We start from the raw sequence: 21,537 nt of genomic DNA, 5'->3' as shown, positions 1-21,537 counted from the left end.
AATATCTCCATAAATAAAACTCCTACAGCCATGAAATGTGGTGAGGACACAGACAGAATAGTTTCCAGTAGAAAATAATGATTGAATGGATCCAGCAGAGGACAGATTTCTATTTTTGGGCCTTGAAAATGCAAGAACATGCAAAATTTTTCAACTGGGGTGGCGTTGTGGCCCCATAAAGTTCCTGTAAGTGTTTATATATGGAAGGATCCATATTTCCTACTAAAAATAGTCTTTGGTCGGCATTTCACCAACTTTTGAAAGACTAAACAACCACAAAAAAGACACAAAATGACTGCAAGGAGACACAGATGGGCCAAAAAGAGACTCAAAACAAACAAAAATAGACTCAAAACGATCAAAAATATACTCAAAATAGTCAAGCAGACACACAAAACAACCCCCAAAGAGCTGCAAAATGATCAAAAAGAGACAAAAAATGGTCACAAAGTCACAAAACAACCACAAAAGGAAAAAATAGACACAAAATGACTGCAAAGAGACATAAATAGGCCAAAAAGAGACTCAAAACAACCACAAACAGACTCAAAATGACCAAAAATAGACGCAAAACAGTCACACAGACATGCAACATGACCAAAAAGGGACAAAAAATGGTCGCAAAGTCACAAAACAAACACAAAAGGACAAAACAGATGCGAACAACCACAAAAAAGACATAAAATGATTGCAAGGAGACACAAATGGGCCAAAAAGAGACTCAAAACAACCAAAAATAGACTCAAAACATCATACAAAGCAACCCCAACAAGCTGGAAAATTACCAAAAAGAGACAAAAAATGGTCAGAAAGTTACAAAACAAACACAACATGACAAAATAAATGTAAACGACCACAAAAAAGATACAAAATGACTGCAAAGAGACACAAATGGGCCAAAAATAGACTCAAAAACGACCAAAAAAATGCTCAAAGCAATCAGACAGAGAAAACAAGCCCAAAGAGCTGGGAAATGACCAAAAAGAGACAGTAAATGGTCCCAAAGTCACAAACCAACCACAAAAGGACAATATAGGCGCAAAACGACTAAAAAGATTTACAACAGGACTACGAGGAGACACAAAACGACCATAGAGACCCCGAAAGTTGAGATGATTTGATCTGTTTTGACAGTGTCTGGTGCTGATGAATCTGGTCTTTATGGCGTTTTATTTATCATGCTGGTTTTAGTCTTGGTTTGGTCTCAGCTTAGGACTGGTTCTAGACTTGGTTTGGTCTTAGCTTAGGACTGGTTCAAGACTTGGTTTGGTCTTAGCTTAGGACTGGTTTCGGACTCGGTTTGGTCTTGGTCTGGTTTTAGTCTTGGTTTGAGACTAGTTTGGACAATTTTTGACTCGGATTTCAGCATGGTTTTAGAGTAGATTAGACTGGTTCTGGATGTTGTTTGGGACTGGGTTTGTAGTTGTTTTAGACGGCTGTAAACTGGTTAACTTGATTTAAGACTGGTTAACAAATGTTCAAGTTTTTCAACATCCATTTTACAGAATACAAACACATTAAGTATGAATTCATATCTATCTAAGTGTACATTTTAGTCCTTGTCTGAACATGGAGGTGGTTTTTATGACCTGTGGATGATCTTCTGCTCTGCAGGATCCGTGGGGTCACGTGGAGGAGATCGAGCTGGTCAACGATGGATCTGGTCTGGGTTTCGGTATCGTCGGTGGGAAGACGACTGGGGTGGTGGTCAGGACGCTGATCCCCAACAGCGTTGCCGATAAGGTGAGTCATAAAACGTCCAAACCTCCAGATCAACATCAGCTCTTTAAACTACAGAATCACTGAACATCACAGCATGAGGGTTTCAGGATTTAGTTTTCTGTCCTTAGTTCGAAGAACAGACTCATTTTAGATTAGTTTGGACTTTGTTGGGTTTAAGAGTGGTTTAGAGTAAATTAGACTGGTTTTAGTCTAATTTTGACTGGTTTTATTCTAGTTTTGACTAGTTTTGACAGTTTTTTTTTCCAGTTTCAACTGGTTTTAGAGTGGTTTTGACTGGTTGTAGACCATTTTAGGCTTGTTTTAGACTAGGTAGGAATAGTTTTAGAATAACTATGACCAGTTTGTAGACTAGTTAAGACTAGTTGTCTTAACTGTTCTGGGTTCAGAAGCTGCTGGTGGAGGCAGCTGGAGAACCTGCAGAGGTCCAGCATCAGGTTGAACTTCTCTCTGGTTTTACTGTTAAACCAGCTTCATCTTCATCTACAGACTTGTAAAAATCAAAACCCTCCAGCATCAAAGAAAAGCTGGTCAGAACTAAACCCGAAGATTGAAACCAGTGAAGCTGCAGATGAACTAAGACTCAGTCTGACAGCTGTTGATGGTCAACATCTGTATCCAGACAGATGTTTGGTGAAGGTACCGCCATCCTTTGCCTCCACATCTGGGAGCAGATCCCTGAGCAGCAGAAACTGAAGCTGTGGAAGCAGAAATTAGAGCTCAGTGTGGGTTTCCTGCATAAATAAGAGTCAGACAGCCGGCAGCAGCAGGAGGACTGAGGGAGGAATTATCGCTTTGTAAGTGGATTAATTAGATCAATTAGATTAATTGGACAAGATGAATTTCTCTGCAGAGGAGTAGGAAAAGCTCTGATGCTGTTAAACACACTCGCTGTCACTTTGTTCAAAGGAAAACTGGAGCCTTTAAAGTGTCTGATGGACAGATCTGGATTTAAAAACTTCTTCTCCTCCTTTTATCTTCACATCGTCTCTCCATCTCTGTCTCATCACTCCTCTGGTTCTTCTTTTACTCTCTGATTTCTGTCTCTTCTGCCTCTTCTGCTGTGATGATGAAGTGTGTACATATATAGAATAATATCCGGGTGTGATATAAATGACTTATGCTATGAGAAAGGCAGGTTTATTTCTAAAGCACAGTTCAAGGTGTTTCACATGGGGCATAAAAATATTTAAAAACAGAGAGAAATAATGTGAAAACAGGAAAATTCATACTAAAAAATAAAAAAATATTAAAACGAGACACTAAACGACACAAACAAGACAAAAAACACAAAAATGATGCACAAAATTATGCAAATGAGACAGAAAAACAACAAAAAATGTGATGGAAGACAACAAGAGATAACACTGAATGAATAGCTTTATTGTCATCATACATGGGGGCGTGACAAAAATGTAAAATATTGTTGCTGTGAGACATAAAGCATCCAAAACGAGACAGAAAACAACAAAACTGAGACACACAACAACACAAAAGAGACAAAGCAACACAAATGAGTCACAAAATGACACAAACAAGACAAAAAACAACAAAAATGATGCAAATGAGACAGAAAAACGACAAAAATGATGCAAGTGAGACAAAAACATCAACGACACAAATGAGACAAAACAAAAATGATGCAAATGAGACAAAAAAAACAACAGAAATTAGATCAAAAAAGCGACAAAAAATGATGCAAATGAGAAAAAAGCAACAAAAATTATGCAAATGAGAAAACAACACAAAAATGACACAAATGAGACAAGAAATACCAACAATGACACAAATGAGACAAAAACAACAAAAATGACACAAAAAACAACAAAATGATGCAAAACAGACAAAAAACAACAAAATGATGCAAATGAGAAAAAACAACAAAAATGATGCAAACGAGACAAAAAATAACAAAACTGACGCAAATGAGACAAAAAAAACAACAAAAATGATGCAAATGAGACAAAAAAAAACAACAAAAAAAACGCAAAACAGACAAAAAAGAAACACTCCTCATAGTGACTAAAAAATAAAATAGTTCCTCTAAAACGTAGTTTGGTAAAAGTACACAGGAGTAGAAAATGTAAATTCTGCCCTAAAAGTGAATAAAAGCAGTAAAATGTGACGTCCAGTTTGAAATCCTCTGTGTCCTCTGATTGGCTCTCCCTCTCCCCTCTCCTCCTATCAGGATGGCCGGCTCCGGACAGGTGACCACATCCTCCGCATCGGGGCCACGCCCACCAGCGGCCTCACCAGCGACCAGGTGGTCAAGGTGCTGCAGGGCTGCGGGAGTCATGTGACCATGCTGATCGCCAGAGACCCCCGAGATCAGAGGTTGGAGGCCCCGCCCCCACCGCCGCCACCGCCTCACTCCGCCCCCGTCTCCTCCCTGCCCCCTCTACCCCCCCACCGGAGGGTCAGCAGGACGGTGAGTTGGTTTGTAGTTGGACTGGGAAGGTTGTGTGTCTCTTTGTGGTTGTTTTGTGTCTCTTTCTGGTTGTTTTGTGTCTTTCTGTGGTGGTTTTGTGTGTCTGTGGTTGTTTTGTGTCTTTTTGTGGTTGTTTTGTGTGTCTGTGGTTGTTTTGTTTCTTTTTGTGGTTGTTTTGTGTATCTGTGGTTGTTTTGTGTCTCTTTGTGGTTGTTTTACGTCTCTTTATGGTTGTTTTGCGTCTCTTTGTGGTTGTTTTGTGTCTCTTTGTGGTCGTTTAGTTTCTCTGTCATATATTTGTGTCTCTCTGTGTGTTTATTTTTGTGTTTTGTTGTTGGATTTCAGCCCAACCTGGAGGGATACGAGCTCCATGAGGTTCCTCTGACGAAGAAGGACGGTCAGAGTTTGGGAATCTCCATCATCGGATACAATCCTCTGACCAGCCAAGGTAAAGAACTGTTCACTGAGGAGAATTTAAAGTTTCCAGATGCTCCTCAACACAACAGAACACAATGAAAACACTAAAACATCGTGTTGAAGATACTAATAATGATATAAACTTATATTATTTTTACATTTTAACTGAATTGCTCCGTCCAGATTTTACCAGTGACACAAAACAATTACAAAAACACAACAGAATGGTCTGGGCTAACTTCATACCAGCCTGTAATCACACCAATAAATAAATAAATAAATAATAATGTAGTGTGTGTTGTTTGTGTGTCTGTCGTCGTGTTCAGATGCCGTCGGTGTGTTTGTGAAACACGTTGTTCCAGGAAGTGCAGCTGATCAGAGCGGAAACATCAGAATCCACGACCGCCTCATCTCTGTAAGAACCTGTCAGTGTGTGTCTGTCAGTGTGTGTTACTGTGTGAGTGTATCTATTTGTGCATCTTTGGTGTTTTTTTGTCACTATTTGGATTCTTTTCCTTCATTTTTGTGTCTCTTTAGGTCAGTTTTATTCTCTTTTTGATCATTTTGTGTGTCTCTTTGTGGTTGTTTTGTGTTCATTTTGCGTCTCGTTTTTCTTAGTTTGTCTCTCTTTGTGGTTGTTTTGTGTGTACCTTAATAGTTTTGTGTCACTTTTTATTGTTTTGTGTCTCTTTTTTAAAAGATTTGTATCTTTTTTAATAGTTTTGTATCACTTTTTATAGTTTTGTGTCTTTTTTTTACAGATTTGTGTCTCTTTTGATAGTTTTGTGTCTCTTTTTTAATAGTTTTGTGTCTCTTTTGATAGTTTGTGTCTTTTTTATAGTTTTGTATCTTTTTTTATAGTTTTGTGTCTCTTGATAGTTTTGTGTCTCTTCTTATCGTTTTGTGTCTATTTTTTATCGTTTTGTGTCTCCTTTGATAGTTTTGTGTCTCTTTTTTTACAGTTTTGTGTCTCTTTTGATAGTTTTGTGTCTCTCCTTATTGTTTTGTGTCTCTTTTTTATAGTTTTGAGTCTCTTTGCTGCCGTTTTGCCTCTCAGTCGTCCTTTTGTGTGTCTCAGAGGTGATTCTTTTCTCTGTTTGCTCTGAGTTCTTGTCTGTTTTTGTTCATTTTGTGTCTCTGTTGTCGTGTGTCTTTCTTTTTTGTCACCATCTTGTAGATCGCCCAGCTTTCTCTGACTAGTTTAATAAGAGTTACCTCCATTTTGTGGTAATTAAAAATCTAAAGTGTGATTTAGTGAATGCAGCAGAAACTCAGGTTGGAGGTTTTGAAGGATTTAAACTCTGTTTTCTCCCCTGACTCTCGTCTCTCATCCTGTCCTTCATCTTCTCCTCCTGTCCATCATTCATCTTCTCATCCTGTCCATCATTCATCTTCTCATCCTGTCCATCATTCATCTTCTCATCCTGTCTGTCCTTCATCTTCTCATCCTGTCCATTATTCATCTTCTCATCCTGTCCATTATTCATCTTCTCATCCCGTCCTTCCTTCATCTTCTCATCCCATCCGTCCTTCATCTTCTCATCCCGTCCATCCTTCATCTTCTCATCCCGTCCATCCTTCATCTTCTCATCCCGTCCATCCTTCATCTTCTTCACCCTGTCCGTCCTTCATCTTCTCATCCCGTCCGTCCTTCATCTTCTCATCCTGTCCGTCCTTCATCTTCTCATCCCGTCCATCCTTCATCTTCTTCATCCTGTCCGTCCTTCATCTTCTCATCCTGTCCATCCTTCATCTTCTTCATCCTGTCCGTCCTTCATCTTCTCATCCTGTCCGTCCTTCATCTTCTCATCCTGTCCATCCTTCATCTTCTCATCCCGTCCATCCTTCATCTTCTTCATCCTGTCCGTCCTTCATCTTCTCATCCTGTCCATCCTTCATCTTCTTCATCCTGTCCGTCCTTCATCTTCTCATCCTGTCTGTCCTTCATCTTCTCATCCCGTCCGTCCTTCATCTTCTCATCCCATCCGTCCTTCATCTTCTCATCCCGTCCGTCCTTCATCTTCTCATCCGTCCTCCAGCTGGACGGCGTCAGTCTCCACGGTTTGACCAACCAGGAGGTTCTGGAGGTGATGAAGCAGACGGGTCAGACGGTGGTTCTGACTCTGGTCAGGAAGAAAGCCAGAACTCTGGAGAGATCGCTGGATAAAGGTGCACAGATTATTCTGGTTTCTATGGCAGATATTTTAGTCACATTTTAATATTTTTAAGTTTAGTATCTTCCATTTCTGCCAATTTTCTGAGCAAAAACACACTTCAGCTACATTAAAGTATTAAAATCCATCCAGTGTTTGTGTTTAGCAGCTGAATTACTCAGCAGTACATCAATAAAAACATCCACAGTCTGGTTCTGAGCTGCTCCTTAAAGTTCTGAAGGAGTTTTATCTGTCTCAGATTATTGGAGGCTTTCTGCTCCACATCAGTCATTTTGATGAACAGAACAGTTTTTACGTCCTGTAGTGGATTTTTTTTGGAGTATTTTTATTTGCTTTCCATCAATATAACCTTTATATCACAAGTTTTAATTATATGTATTAACTTGTGTCTGAACTACTACAATAAATTGCTTAAAAGTGCAATAAACTGAAAAAAAGAGACACAAACCAACAAAAAAAGCAAAAATTAGACACAAAACAACCAAAGTTAGACAGAAAACAACAAAAATGAGCAAAAAATTGACAATAAACAACCAAAATTAGACACAAAATCACCAAAATGAGTAAAAATTTGACAATAAGCAACCAAGATGAGCAAAAATTAGACAATAAAAAAACAAAATTAGACACAAAACAACACAAATTAGCAAAAGATGCACAAAATCTGTAAAAAATTTGACAATAAACAGCCAAAATTAGACTAAAAATAACAAAGAAAAGCTAAAATTAGACAATAAAACATCGAAATTAGACAGAAAACAACAAAAATCAACAAAAAATTTACAATAAACAACCAAAATTAGACTAAAAACAGCAAAAATGAGCAAAAATTAGACAAACAACCAAAATTAGACTAAAAACAAAAAAATTAGCAAAAATTAGACAATAAAAAACAAAATTAGACTAAAAGCAACAAAAAATGCAAAAATTAGACCAAAAGCAACAAAAAATGCAAAAATTAGATTAAAAACAACAAAAATCAGACTAAAAACAACAAAAATAAACAAAAATTAGACAATAAAAAAGCAAAATTAGACTAAAAACAACAAAAATGAGCGAAAATTAGACAATAAACCAATCAAACATGAAGATGGAATTGTAGCGCCGGTGCTACGCTGGACTCTACAGGTTTGACACTGAGACTATAACGCTTCATTGTGGGGTTTAAATGTGACGTAAACGTGAATATAATGATGTAAAAGACTCAGAGTGTTTGTGTTCAGGGCCTTCCTGGTTTTCAACAGTAATGTGCTGCAGACGAAAGTTAGCGGTGTTGAACTTATCGCAGCGTTTCCTCCTCTCTGCTGTCCGTCCTCACACAGATTAAGATGACAAATTTGTTTACAACTGGGTGTAATTTTCCAGAACTCTGCAGCAGAAAGCGGCGATTCTTCCTCCGCCGTGGAGATTAATTCTGCCTTTCCAGGGTCATTTTTTTGTGTTTGGATCGGCCGGCGGCCTGCACCGGTCAGCCTCCGGGCCGGAGAGGAACAACCATTTTTAAAGGAGAGGCTCTTATCTCATTTCATTACTGAGAAACTGGAAACCAGCGGAGCTCTAAACTCGTCCCGTTCCGGTGCTTTCTTATCTGCACACAGTTACAGAGAGTTATGAAGAGAGCGACAGGAAAATAAACTTCATTTTACTGAACTTTAAACATCAGGCGGGATGTCAAAGGTCAGCGTCGCTTCACCTCCGTTTATTTATTCATTCTGCTTTATTTTCTCTGACCTTTATCTCACGTATCCTGGAGTTAGTGGAATTTTAGAGGATAATATGAAACGTCTTATTTTTATTAGTTTGTTTTTTCTTTTAAAACTCATCTCAGCGACTATCAAAGTTTCTGCAGAAAGTTTTATAGAAAGGATTAAAGAAACACGGAGCGAAAGCAGACTGACAGCGTCCTGACAGTCATCAAAGCTTTTCAGAGAGAAAAATCTAAGAACTTATTTGAACTGTTAGACTACCTCTAGACATCTAGACCTCTATGAACATCTAGACCTCTATGAACATCTAGACCTCTATGAACACCTAGACCTCTATGAACATCTAGACCTCTATGAACATCTAGACCTCTATGAACATCTAGACCTCTATGAACACCTAGACCTCTATGAACATCTAGACCTCTATGAACACCTAGACCTCTATGAACATCTAGACCTCTATGAACACCAACATCTAGACCTCTATAAACATCTAGACCTCTATGAACATCTAGACCTCTATGAACACCAACATCTAGACCTCTATGAACACCAACATGTAGACCTCTATGAACACCAACATGTAGACCTCTATGAACATCTAGACCTCTATGAACATCTAGACCTCTATGAACACCAACATCTAGACCTCTATGAACACCAACATGTAGACCTCTATGAACACCAACATCTAGACCTCTATGAACATCTAGACCTCTATGAACTCCAGGTTCTGGTTCCTTTCAGTGAGTCCACATCAACATTTAGCCTAAACATCTAAAAACTGGAACCTTGTCTGGTCCACCTTTAACCTATCAGATTGTACTGATGTTAGAGCCTCAACAGTTGGAGAAATGTGGACCAAAGACTGTATTTTAGTAGAAATATGGATCCATCCATAGATACACACTGACAGGAACTTTATGGAGACACTAGAACAGCCTGGATTGGAAGTTTTGCACTTTGATTTGATTTTCAAGGGCCAATAATTATTCATTGTTGTCCTCTTGGGACATTTTTAGTAATTTTGAACAGTCTTTATCTTATTTTGGACATGTTTCAAAACATTTTGGACAATTTTGGACAGATTTCAGCTTATTATGGACAGTTTTGAGTCGTTTTTGACGAATTTCCAGTTATTTTGGACAAACTTTATCTTCTTGTGGACACAGTTTGAGAAACTTTAGATTTGAGTGATTTAGAACACACTTCTAGTGTTTTTTGGACAGGTTTTAACACAGTTTCAAAAGGTTTTTTAGTTATTTTGGACAATCTATATCTGCTTTCAGACAAATGTTGAGTCATTGTGGTCAGATTTCCAGTCTTTGTCTGGTCAAATTTTCCAACCATCAGATTCTACTGATGTTAGAGCCTCAACAGTTGGAGAAATGTGGACCAAAGACTGTATTTTAGTAGAAACATGGATCCATCTATCGATATACACTTACAGGAACTTTATGGAGACACTAGACCATTGGACGGATTGAACGTTCTGCCCTGTTTTCCATTTTCACATTTTTGTTCATTTTGGACAAATTTTGAGTCATTGTTGGCAATTTTGACTCATTCTGACCAGGTTTCAAGTCAATTTTTATCTTATTTAGGCACAATTTTAATTATTTTGGACACGTTTCACATAACTTGGGACAATTTGGGGTCATTGTGGATAATTTTTGAGTCATCTTAAACTGATTTCAGGTCCAGAGATCTAGAAACTGGAACCTTGTCTGGTCAAACTTTAACACATCAGATTCTACTGATGTAGGAGTTTTATTTCTGGAGATCAGAACCATTAAAATGGCTTCATGCTTTTCTTCTTTTGACAGTGAAAACAAAAATTCTCAGGTTTGAAAATGCATGAAATTCTCAAAGTTCAGCCAAAATATTTCACAAAAGTTAGTTTTTGGTCCTAAATGACGAGTAAATAAACTCAGAATCTGAATCTGTCTAAAGTCTGTCTGGATTTACTGAAAGTTCTGCTGATTGTAGCGTCTCTGTGACACCTGAGCAGGTGTTTGTTGTGGTGATAAAAATGTGTCGATGTTGTGTTTGTGTGTGTGTTAGTGGAGAGGGAATCGTCTCGCGTGTCGCTCAGGAGGTCACTGGAAGTCAAAGCTCATCCATCAGCGTTTGGATCAACGATGACGAAGCAGGAAGCAGCGTACCTGAACGCAACACCGCTGACCAGGGGTGAGTACACACACCAATAAACAAACACACAAATAAACACCTACACATTCATCAACCTCTAAATTATATTTTTTGGAGTTGAATATGAAGAAATAGAACACAAAACAACTAAAATTAGACTAAAAGACCAAAAATGAGCAAAAATTAGACCATAAACAACCAATATTAGACTAAAAATGACTAAAATTGGACTGACAATAACAAAAATTAGACTATAAGCAAAAAATATGAGCTAAAGTTCAACAACAAACCAAAATTAGACAAACAACAAAATGAGCAAATATTAGACAATAAGAAAAACAATATTTGACAAGAAATTAGACAAAAAAAAGAGCCAAATTGAGCAAACAATTGACAAACAACCAAAATTAGACAATAAACCACAAAAAATTTGCAAAAATGAGACAATAAACAACCAAAATTAGATGAAAAATTTAAAAACATTCTAAAATTAGGCAATAAACACCAAAATTAGACAGAAAACAACACAAATTAGCAAAAAATTTACAATAAACAACCAAAATTAGACTAAAAACAACAAAAGTGAGCAAAAATTAAACTAAAAATAACAAAAAAATGTAAAAATTAGACCATAAACAACCAAAAGTAGACAGAAAACAATAAAATGAGCAAAAATTAGAACAAAAAACTACCAAAATTAGCAAAAAATTAAATGATAAACAACCAAAATTAGACTAAAAATAGCCAAAATGGGACAAAATGACACAAAACCCAGTTGCTTTTTTGTCCATTTTATGTTGATTTTTCGTTTTTGTTTCTATTTACATTAATTTCCTGATCTTTCTGTGTCAGTTTGATGTCATTTTGAGCCTATTTGTGTTTATTTTTCAGTAGTTTTGTCTCTTTTTGTTGTGTTTGCTTCTGTTTCTGGTCTTCTGGTTTCATGTTTCTGTAGTTTTTGCATCTACTGAGGTTTTTGTATTTTTCAGCGGTTTATCGTTGGTTTTCCATCTAATTATTTCACAGAATAATTTCCTTAACTATTTGAAAAGTCATGTGGTTCTCATTATTACTGCTCTAAACTTTATTCCCCGTTGTTCTTCTAGTAGAGGTGTATTAAAGTCCCTCAGAGAGTAAACTGCTCTGTAAAAAGGAAACCTCTCTGCAAACCATCAGTGAGTCAGGCGTCCTCTCTGAATTATTTCCTTTCTTTTTCTTCCTCATTAGCTTTTCTAAGTGGCCAGAACGCCGCGCTAACACTCAGACAGATGTAAAGTGTCCCGGCGACGTATCGCCTGTTTATTCAGCCAAACGCTGCGATTAATGGCTGAGAGGTCAGAGATGCTAATTTAATCAGAGGCTGGAACGCTGCCAGGCTGCTGCAGGAACCTCTGAGAGAACCTGGAGGAGAACACGGGTCTGTTCAGCTCAGAAGAACCTCCTGAAACTAGAACCACCAGGTTTTAACCAGAGATCCAGAAATCTGACTGCTGCAGAGGAACCTGTTGGTTCTGTTTGGTTTTAACAAGCTAACTACACATTAGCTTCTTCTCTAAATCAGAGGAGTCAAAATAATTGTAGTTCAGGTTCCACATCCAGTCCAGTCTGATCTCCAGTAAAACCAGTAAAATCACAGCATAAAAACCTCTAAATAACCACAACTCCTAATGGTTCCTTTGTTTTAGTGCAGAAATGTTCACATTTAAGGAATTATCTTTTTACTAAACATCATGAACAACCTGATGTTTTTGAAGAAAAATAAATTCAGTTTCATCAACATTCATCCTCAGTTTATCATTTCCACATTACAACTTCCAGATCACAGAGTGTCGACAAAGGAACACAACATTTAGTCACCTGGAACTGAACATTAGAGGATGTACTGGAGGATCAAAACCATAAAAATCAGACAAAAATGACTAAAACAAGACATAATATTACAAAAATGAGACGCAAAACAACAACAAATGAGACAAACGACATGAAACAAAACAAAAAAGAGACAAAAAATTTGACAAAAAAGTCACAAAGCGACAAAAGAATTGACAAAAACAAGACAAAAATGACACAAAGGAAACAAAACAACAAAAAAAATAGACAAACACAAGCGAGACAAAAATGAGAAACAAAATGACAAAAAATGAGATGAACGACGAAACAAAACAAGGAGATAAAAAATGCGACAAAAATGTTAAAAAGCGACAAAAAAGGAACAAAACTACAAAAAATCGACAAAAAACACAAGCGAGACAAAAAGGAGAAACAAAACGACAAAAACATGAGACAAGCGAAAAGTCAGACAAAAAACAACAAAAACAAAATGAGACACAAAGTGACAAAAGCAAGAAACAAAACAAAAAAGAGATAAAAAAAATTAGATATCGGCAAAAAAATTAACGCGTGACAAAAATGACAAAAGAGAGAAATAAAACAACAAAAACATGAGACAAATGACAAAAGTCAGACAAAAATAAGTCAAAAATAAGACAGAATATTACAAAAATGAGACACAAAATGACAAAAGAACAATCTAGTATTTTACTTTTTGATCTAAACAATTTGTCATGGTCTAGAAATTATTTTACATTTATAGTTTTACTAATTTACAATCTGCAGTTAATGTCTTCTCTGGAATTTTTACACTTTGAGGGCCGGATTGGACCCTCTGGAGGGCCGCTTTTGGCCCACGGGCCGCATGTTGGACATACCAGTATTACTTCAGTAATGCTGTGTGTAGAATATATGTAGTACTACACATATTCTACACACAGTATTACTGTAGTACTTCTGCTGCAGAACTTTTGGTTTTCGTACGAGTTTCAGTCAATGAGCTGCTGGAGAGGTTTATATCCACTTATACTGACTGTGTGTGTGTCTCTGTGTGTGTCTCTGTGTGAGTGTCTCTCTGTGTTTGTGTCTGTGTGTGTCTCTGTGTGTGTGTCTCTCTCTATGTGTATGTCTCTGTGTGTGTGTGTGTGTGTCTGTGTGTCTCTGTGTGAGTGTCTCTCTGTGTTTGTGTCTGTGTGTGTCTCTGTGTGTGTGTCTCTGTGTGTGTGTGTGTGTGTGTGTGTGATTTTGTGTGTTTTCAGCCTCAGAAGCAGAGCTCAGAGCTAAATGGCAGCAGGCTCTGGGTCCTCAGTATGAAGTCCTGGTGAGAATTTAAATGTTTTTACTGCTAATAATGAACCTAATTTACTTTATATTATTGTAATGTATTAATATTATTATTATTATAGAATTGTTTATGTTACTGTAATATATTAATATTATTATTCTAGAACTGTTTATATTACTGTGATATATTAATGTTATTATTCTAGAACAGTTTATATTATTATTATTATTATTATTATTATTATTATTATTATTATTATTATTATTATTATTATTATTATTATTATTGTTATAGAACTCTTTGTATTACTGTAATATATTTATATTGTTATTCCAGAACTGTTTGTATTACTGTAATATATTATTAATATTATTATTATGTGTTTATATTATCATATGTGTGTTCTATCAGGTGGTGAGGTTGGATCCGGTCATTGAAGACGACGCAGAGCTGCAGAAATCATCAAAGGTGAAAATTACAGAACAGCATCTTCAACCCACATTAAACCTGTAAATCTATCAGTTTATCTCATCCAGGACATGTTTTCATCACTAAGCCTAACACCTGCAGTACCAACAGCTGCTTACTGAGTCATTGAGAGGTTCTGAACCTGCCGAGTGTTTCCTGTGTGTCCTGACTTCCTGTCTCATCCAGCTGCTGCCCATCCACACTCTGCGTCTCGGCGTGGAGCTGGACTCCTTCGACGGACATCACTACATCTCCTCTGTGGCCCCCGGGGGCCCCGTAGACAAACATGGGGTCCTGAGACCGGAGGACGAGCTGCTGGAGGTAAAAACATGACGACATGCTGCAGGACGGCGAGACGGATTTAAAATAATCACTTTATCGTGATTGTCTCATTTAGAAACTCTCCATTAATAAAGTCTGTAAAATCCAGACTCAACGGGAAACATTCAGAGTTTTTGGACTGAGATGACTTTATTCATCTAGAAATAATCACCAGAATATACAAGAGTAAACGTGCAAAGGACATTAGAAAGTGCAGAAAGGTTTACAGTTTCGAGGTTGAACTGCAGGCAGTGTTTCCACAGAGAGACTGAGAGGAAAACCAATAAAATAAATGCAGCAGAAACAGTGAACAGAGGAGGTAGTTGTTGGAGATCCATCCAGCATGGTGAAACATCTTTCTACTTATGATGAGCAGAGTGGAGAGGAAAAGTCTGGAAACATGGACATAGAAAAACATCTACAGGATGAGGAGAGAAAACCACCACAAAGAGACAATTAAAAAAAAACAAAACAAAAGTAAGACACAAAATGACGCAAACAAGACACAAAATGACAAAAATGAGACACAAAATGACAATAATGAGACCTTAAATGACCAAAATGAGACAAAAAATGAGAAATGAGACAAAAAAAATGCAAGAAAAGAGACGATAATGTACCTAAAATTTTTACAAAATTATCTTTTAATTGTCCAAAATTACTTAAAAGCTCGTCTACAACAGTTCAAACTTTGTTAAAATGATGAAAATGTCAATAGAATAAATGCAGCGTGGGTCAGACACAGTGAACAGAGGAACAAGTTGTTGGAGATCCATTCAGCATGGTGAAACATCTTTCTACTGATGATGAGCAGAGTAGAGAGGAAAATGGCAACTTCAGAGATGCAAAATCACCACAAAAAGATGTAAAATCACCACAAAAGTCCGTAATAACAAAAAAAGATGCAAAATCACCAGAGAAAGATGAAAAATCACCTCAAAAAGACAAAGAATTGCCTCAAAAAGATGTAAAACCACCAAAAAAGGATGTAAAACCACCACAAAAAATGCAAAACCATCACAAAAAGATGCAAAATCACCTCAAAAAGACACAAAATCACCACAAAAAGACACAAATTAACCTCAAAAAGATGTAATATCACCACGAAAAGGTGTAAAGCCACCACAAAAATATATGAAATTATCACAAAAAGATGAAAAATCACCTCAAAACGACACAAAATTACCAAAAAACTACCAAAATAAGCCAAATATGATGTAAAAATCACCACAGAAGGATGCAAAATCACTTCAAAAAGCTGTAAAACCACCAAAAAACGATGTAAAACCACCACAAAAACATGAAAATTCACCTCAAAAAGACCAAAATAACCAATAAAAAAAGATGCAAAATCACCACTAAAAGCCACAAAAAAAAAATTTAAATCACCAATAATATGCTGGAAATCACCACAAAAAGATGTGAAAAGAGGAGAATGAAACCTTCTGGATGAATAAATAAATGCAGCAGAAACAGTGAACAGAGGAGCAGGTTGTTGGAGATCCATCCAGCATGGTGAAACATCTTTCTACTGATGGTGAGCAGAGTAGAGAGGGAAAATAAAATACATGATAAAATGAGACAGAACTGGCTCTAAGAGACACAAAACAGGAAAAACTGGATAAAACCATGTTGCTGAGTTTGTGGAAAAACAGGAAATTATTCTGTAACTCTTATCTAGAGGCGTCTCTGATCGTGTAAAATCCCAGCGATGATCTGAGGTCGATCCAAGACAACAAAAACTATTTAACCTTTAACTCTACCTTTAAATCCTCAGTTTTCATGGAAAGACGTGTTTGAAGTTCGTGTCTGACTTTCATCTGGACCTGGGTTCTGTCTAGGTTCTGTTTTAGTTGTGTTTAATTCTGTGGGATCTGTTCTACAGGTCAACGATGTTCAGCTCTATGGAAAGTCTCGGAGGGAAGCTGTGTCTTTCCTCAAAGAGGTTCCTCCTCCGTTCACTCTGGTCTGCTGCCGACACCCGACATCTGAGCTGGAACCAGAACCAGAACCTGAACCAGAACCGGCACTACGATCAGAACCAGAGCCAGCCAGACAGTCCCAGCTCAACATGGAGGAGGTGAGACAGAAAATTAAACTGTTTCAGACTCCATGTATGATTTTTAAATCCTGCTTCAGTAAAACCTTTGATCATCTGTTGTGGAGAATAACTCTGACTATTAAACATAGAAAATGCAGAAATCTGTTTGTTTCAAGGATCAGGAAATGTTTCCGCTGAAGTTCAGACGATAAAATCCTGAATTTAAAGTTTGTGTTAACTTCTGTCAGATCGAGATGGAACTTTCATCGATGCTCCTCAGTCAGAACGAGCTGAGAGACGACAAGCAGCAGATAAACACACAGGTAAGATACAGGTAGCTAACTCACAGGTAAGATACAGGTAGCTAACACACAGGTAAGATACAGGTAGCTAACACACAGGTAGGATACAGGTAGCTAACATACAGGTAGCTAACACACAGGTAAAATACAGGTAGCTAACTCACAGGTAACATACAGGTAGCTAAGACACAGGTAAGATACAGGTAGCTAAGACACAGGTAAGATACAGGTAGCTAACACACAGATAAGATACAGGTAACTAACTCACAGGTAAGATACAGGTAGCTAACTCACAGGTAAGATACAGGTAGCTAACACACAGGTAAGATACAGGTAGCTAACACACAGGTAGGATACAGGTAGCTAACATACAGGTAGCTAACACACAGGTAAAATACAGGTAGCTAACTCACAGGTAACATACAGGTAGCTAAGACACAGGTAAGATACAGGTAGCTAAGACACAGGTAAGATACAGGTAGCTAACACACAGATAAGATACAGGTAACTAACTCACGGGTAAGATACAGGTAGCTAACTCACAGGTAAGATACAGGTAGCTAACACACAGGTAAGATACAGGTAGCTAACACACAGGTAGGATACAGGTAGCTAACATACAGGTAGCTAACACACAGGTAAAATACAGGTAGCTAACTCACAGGTAACATACAGGTAGCTAAGACACAGGTAAGATACAGGTAGCTAAGACACAGGTAAGATACAGGTAGCTAACACACAGATAAGATACAGGTAACTAACTCACAGGTAAGATACAGGTAGCTAACACACAGGTAGGATACAGGTAGCTAACATACAGGTAGCTAACACACAGGTAAAATACAGGTAGCTAACACACAGGTAACATACAGGTAGCTAAGACACAGGTAAGATACAGGTAGCTAACACACAGGTAAGATACAGGTAGCTAACACACAGGTAAGATACAGGTAGCTAACACACAGGTAAGATACAGGTAACTAACTCAGGTAAGATGCAGGTAGCTAAGACACAGGTAGGATACAGGTAGCTAACACACAGGTAAGATACAGGTAGCTAACACAGGTAAGATACAGGTAGCTAACACACAGGTAAGATACAGGTAACTAACTCAGGTAAGATACAGGTAGCTAACACAGGTAAGATACAGGTAGCTAACTCACAGGTAAGATACAGGTAGCTAACACACAGGTAAGATACAGGTAATTAAGTCACGGGTAAGAGACAAGTAGCTAACACAGGTAAGATACAGGTAGCTAACACACAGGTAAGATACAGGTAACTAACTCAGGTAAGATGCGGGTGGCTAACACACAGGTAAGATACAGGTAGCTAACACACAGGTAAGATACAGGTAACTAACTCACAGGTAAGATACAGGTAGCTAACTCACAGGTAAGATACAGGTAGCTAACATACAGGTAGCTAACACACAGGTAATGAACACACAGGTAAAATACAGGTAACTAACTCACAGGTAAGATACAGGTAGCTAACACACAGGTAAGATACAGGTAGCTAACACACAGATAAGATACAGGTAACTAACTCACAGGTAAGATGCAGGTAACTAACTCACAGGTAAGATACAGGTAGCTAACACACAGGTAAGATACAGGTAGCTAACACACAGGTAACTAACACACAGGTAAAATACAGGTAGCTAACTCACAAGTAAGATACAGGTAGCTAAGACACAGGTAAGATACAGGTAGCTAACACACAAGTAAGATACAGGTAGCTAACTCACAGGTAAGCTACAGGTAGCCAACACACAGATAAGATGTAGGTAGCCAACACACAGGTAAGATGCAGGTAGCTAACACACAGGTAAGATACAGGTAGCTAACACACAGGTAAGATACAGGTAACTAACACACAGGTAAGATACAGGTAGGTAAGATACAGATAGCTAACAGACAGGTAAGATACAGGTAGCTAACACACAGTTAACTAACACACAGGTAAGATACAGGTAGCTAACACACAGGTAACTAACACACAGGTAAGATACAGGTAGGTAAGATACAGGTAGCTAACACACAGGTAAGATACAGGTAGCTAACACACAAGTAAAATACAGGTAGCTAACACACAGGTAAGATACAGGTAGCTAACACACAGGTAACTAACACAGGTAAAATACAGGTAGCTAACTCACAGGTAAGATACAGGTAGCTAACATACAGGTAGCTAACACACAGGTAATGAACACACAGGTAAAATACAGGTAACTAACTCACAGGTAAGATACAGGTAGCTAACACAGGTAAGATGCAGGTAGCTAACACACAGGTAAGATACAGGTAGCTAACACACAGGTAAGATACAGGTAGCTAACACACAGGTAAGATACAGGTAACTAACTCAGGTAAGATGCAGGTAGCTAACACACAGGTAAGATACAGGTAACTAACTCACAGGTAAGATACAGGTAGCTAAGATACAGGTAACTAACTCACAGGTAAGATACAGGTAGCTAACTCACAGGTAAGATACAGGTAGCTAACACACAGGTAAGATGCAGGTAGCTAACACAGGTAAGATACAGGTAGCTAACACACAGGTAAGATACAGGTAGCTAACTCACAGGTAAGATACAGGTAGCTAACACACAGGTAAGATACAGGTAATTAACTCACGGGTAAGATACAGGTAGCTAACACAGGTAAGATACAGGTAGCTAACACACAGGTAAGATGCAGGTGGCTAACACAGGTAAGATACAGGTAGCTAACACACAGATAAGATACAGGTAACTAACTCACAGGTAAGATACAGGTAGCTAACACACAGGTAAGATACAGGTAGCTAACACACAGATAAGATACAGGTAACTAACTCACAGGTAAGATGCAGGTAACTAACTCACAGGTAAGATACAGGTAGCTAACACACAGGTAAGATACAGGTAGCTAACACACAGGTAACTAACACACAGGTAAAATACAGGTAGCTAACTCACAAGTAAGATACAGGTAGCTAAGACACAGGTAAGATACAGGTAGCTAACACACAGGTAAGATACAGGTAGCTAACTCACAGGTAAGCTACAGGTAGCCAACACACAGATAAGATGTAGGTAGCCAACACACAGGTAAGATGCAGGTAGCTAACACACAGGTAAGATACAGGTAGCTAACACACAGGTAAGATACAGGTAACTAACACACAGGTAAGATACAGTTAGGTAAGATACAGATAGCTAACAGACAGGTAAGATACAGGTAGCTAACACACAGTTAACTAACACACAGGTAAGATACAGGTAGCTAACACACAGGTAACTAACACACAGGTAAGATACAGGTAGGTAAGATACAGGTAGCTAACACACAGGTAAGATACAGGTAGCTAACACACAAGTAAAATACAGGTAGCTAACACACAGGTAAGATACAGGTAGCTAACACACAGGTAACTAACACAGGTAAAATACAGGTAGCTAACTCACAGGTAAGATACAGGTAGTTAACTCAGGTAAGATACAGGTAGCTAACACACAGGTAAGATACAGGTAGCTAACTCACAGGTAAGCTACAGGTAGCTAACACACAGGTAAGATACAGGTAGCTAACTCACAGGTAAGCTACAGGTAGCCAACACACAGATAAGATGTAGGTAGCCAACACACAGGTAAGATACAGGTAGGTAAGATACAGGTAGCTAACACACAGGTAAGATACAGGTAGCTAACACACAAGTAAAATACAGGTAGCTAACACACAGGTAAGATACAGGTAGCTAACACACAGGTAACTAACACAGGTAAAATACAGGTAGCTAACTCACAGGTAAGATACAGGTAGTTAACTCAGGTAAGATACAGGTAGCTAACACACAGGTAAGATACAGGTAGCTAACTCACAGGTAAGATACAGGTAGCTAACACACAGGTAAGATACAGGTAGCTAACTCACAGGTAAGCTACAGGTAGCCAACACACAGATAAGATGTAGGTAGCCAACACACAGGTAAGATGCAGGTAGCTAACACACAGGTAAGATACAGGTAACTAACACACAGGTAAGATACAGGTAGGTAAGATACAGATAGCTAACAGACAGGTAAGATACAGGTAGCTAACACACAGTTAACTAACACACAGGTAAGATACAGGTAGCTAACACACAGGTAACTAACACACAGGTAAGATACAGGTAGGTAAGATACAGGTAGCTAACACACAGGTAAGATACAGGTAGCTAACACACAAGTAAAATACAGGTAGCTAACACACAGGTAAGATACAGGTAGCTAACACACAGGTAACTAACACAGGTAAAATACAGGTAGCTAACTCACAGGTAAGATACAGGTAGTTAACTCAGGTAAGATACAGGTAGCTAACTCACAGGTAAGATACAGGTAGCTAACACACAGGTAACTAACTCAGGTAACTAACACACAGGTAACTAACACACATCTTCATGACTGTTTCCATTGTAGATTTCTACTGAAGGCATTAGAACTATGAATGAACACATCTGGAATTATGTAGGAAACAAAACAGTGTGAATTAAGTCAGAACATGTTTTATATTTTAGATTCTTTGCTTTGATTCCTGCTTTGAACACTCTTGGCATTCTCTGGATGAGCTTCATGAGGTAGAACCTGAAATGGTTCCTGGGTGGTTCCTTGATGGTTCCTCGTAGGTTCCTGGACAGTTCCTAG

At 38.1% G+C, this 21,537-nt stretch overlaps 1 protein-coding gene across 4 annotated transcripts in view; it reads left to right on the top strand.

Moving 5' to 3' along the window:
* Window positions 1-21,537, top strand: part of patj (PATJ crumbs cell polarity complex component) — a 157,946-nt gene that overhangs the window by 20,253 nt on the left and 116,156 nt on the right. For all 4 annotated transcript variants that reach the window (XM_055004234.1, XM_055004224.1, XM_055004233.1 and 1 more), the window contains exons 7-17: window positions 1,615-1,743; window positions 3,929-4,168; window positions 4,514-4,616; window positions 4,912-5,000; window positions 6,625-6,754; window positions 10,530-10,655; window positions 13,706-13,767; window positions 14,143-14,199; window positions 14,386-14,520; window positions 16,406-16,600; window positions 16,810-16,884. In XM_055004234.1, the coding sequence (XP_054860209.1) occupies window positions 1,615-1,743; window positions 3,929-4,168; window positions 4,514-4,616; window positions 4,912-5,000; window positions 6,625-6,754; window positions 10,530-10,655; window positions 13,706-13,767; window positions 14,143-14,199; window positions 14,386-14,520; window positions 16,406-16,600; window positions 16,810-16,884 (1,341 nt within the window). The remainder of the gene's footprint in view (window positions 1-1,614; window positions 1,744-3,928; window positions 4,169-4,513; window positions 4,617-4,911; window positions 5,001-6,624; window positions 6,755-10,529; window positions 10,656-13,705; window positions 13,768-14,142; window positions 14,200-14,385; window positions 14,521-16,405; window positions 16,601-16,809; window positions 16,885-21,537) is intronic.

The sequence above is a fragment of the Amphiprion ocellaris genome, chromosome 2, assembly GCF_022539595.1.
Source record: "Amphiprion ocellaris isolate individual 3 ecotype Okinawa chromosome 2, ASM2253959v1, whole genome shotgun sequence".
NCBI lineage: Eukaryota > Metazoa > Chordata > Actinopteri > Pomacentridae > Amphiprion > Amphiprion ocellaris.
The sequence above is the reverse complement of the archived record's forward strand: the minus strand, read 5'-3'. Positions and strand labels throughout refer to the sequence as shown.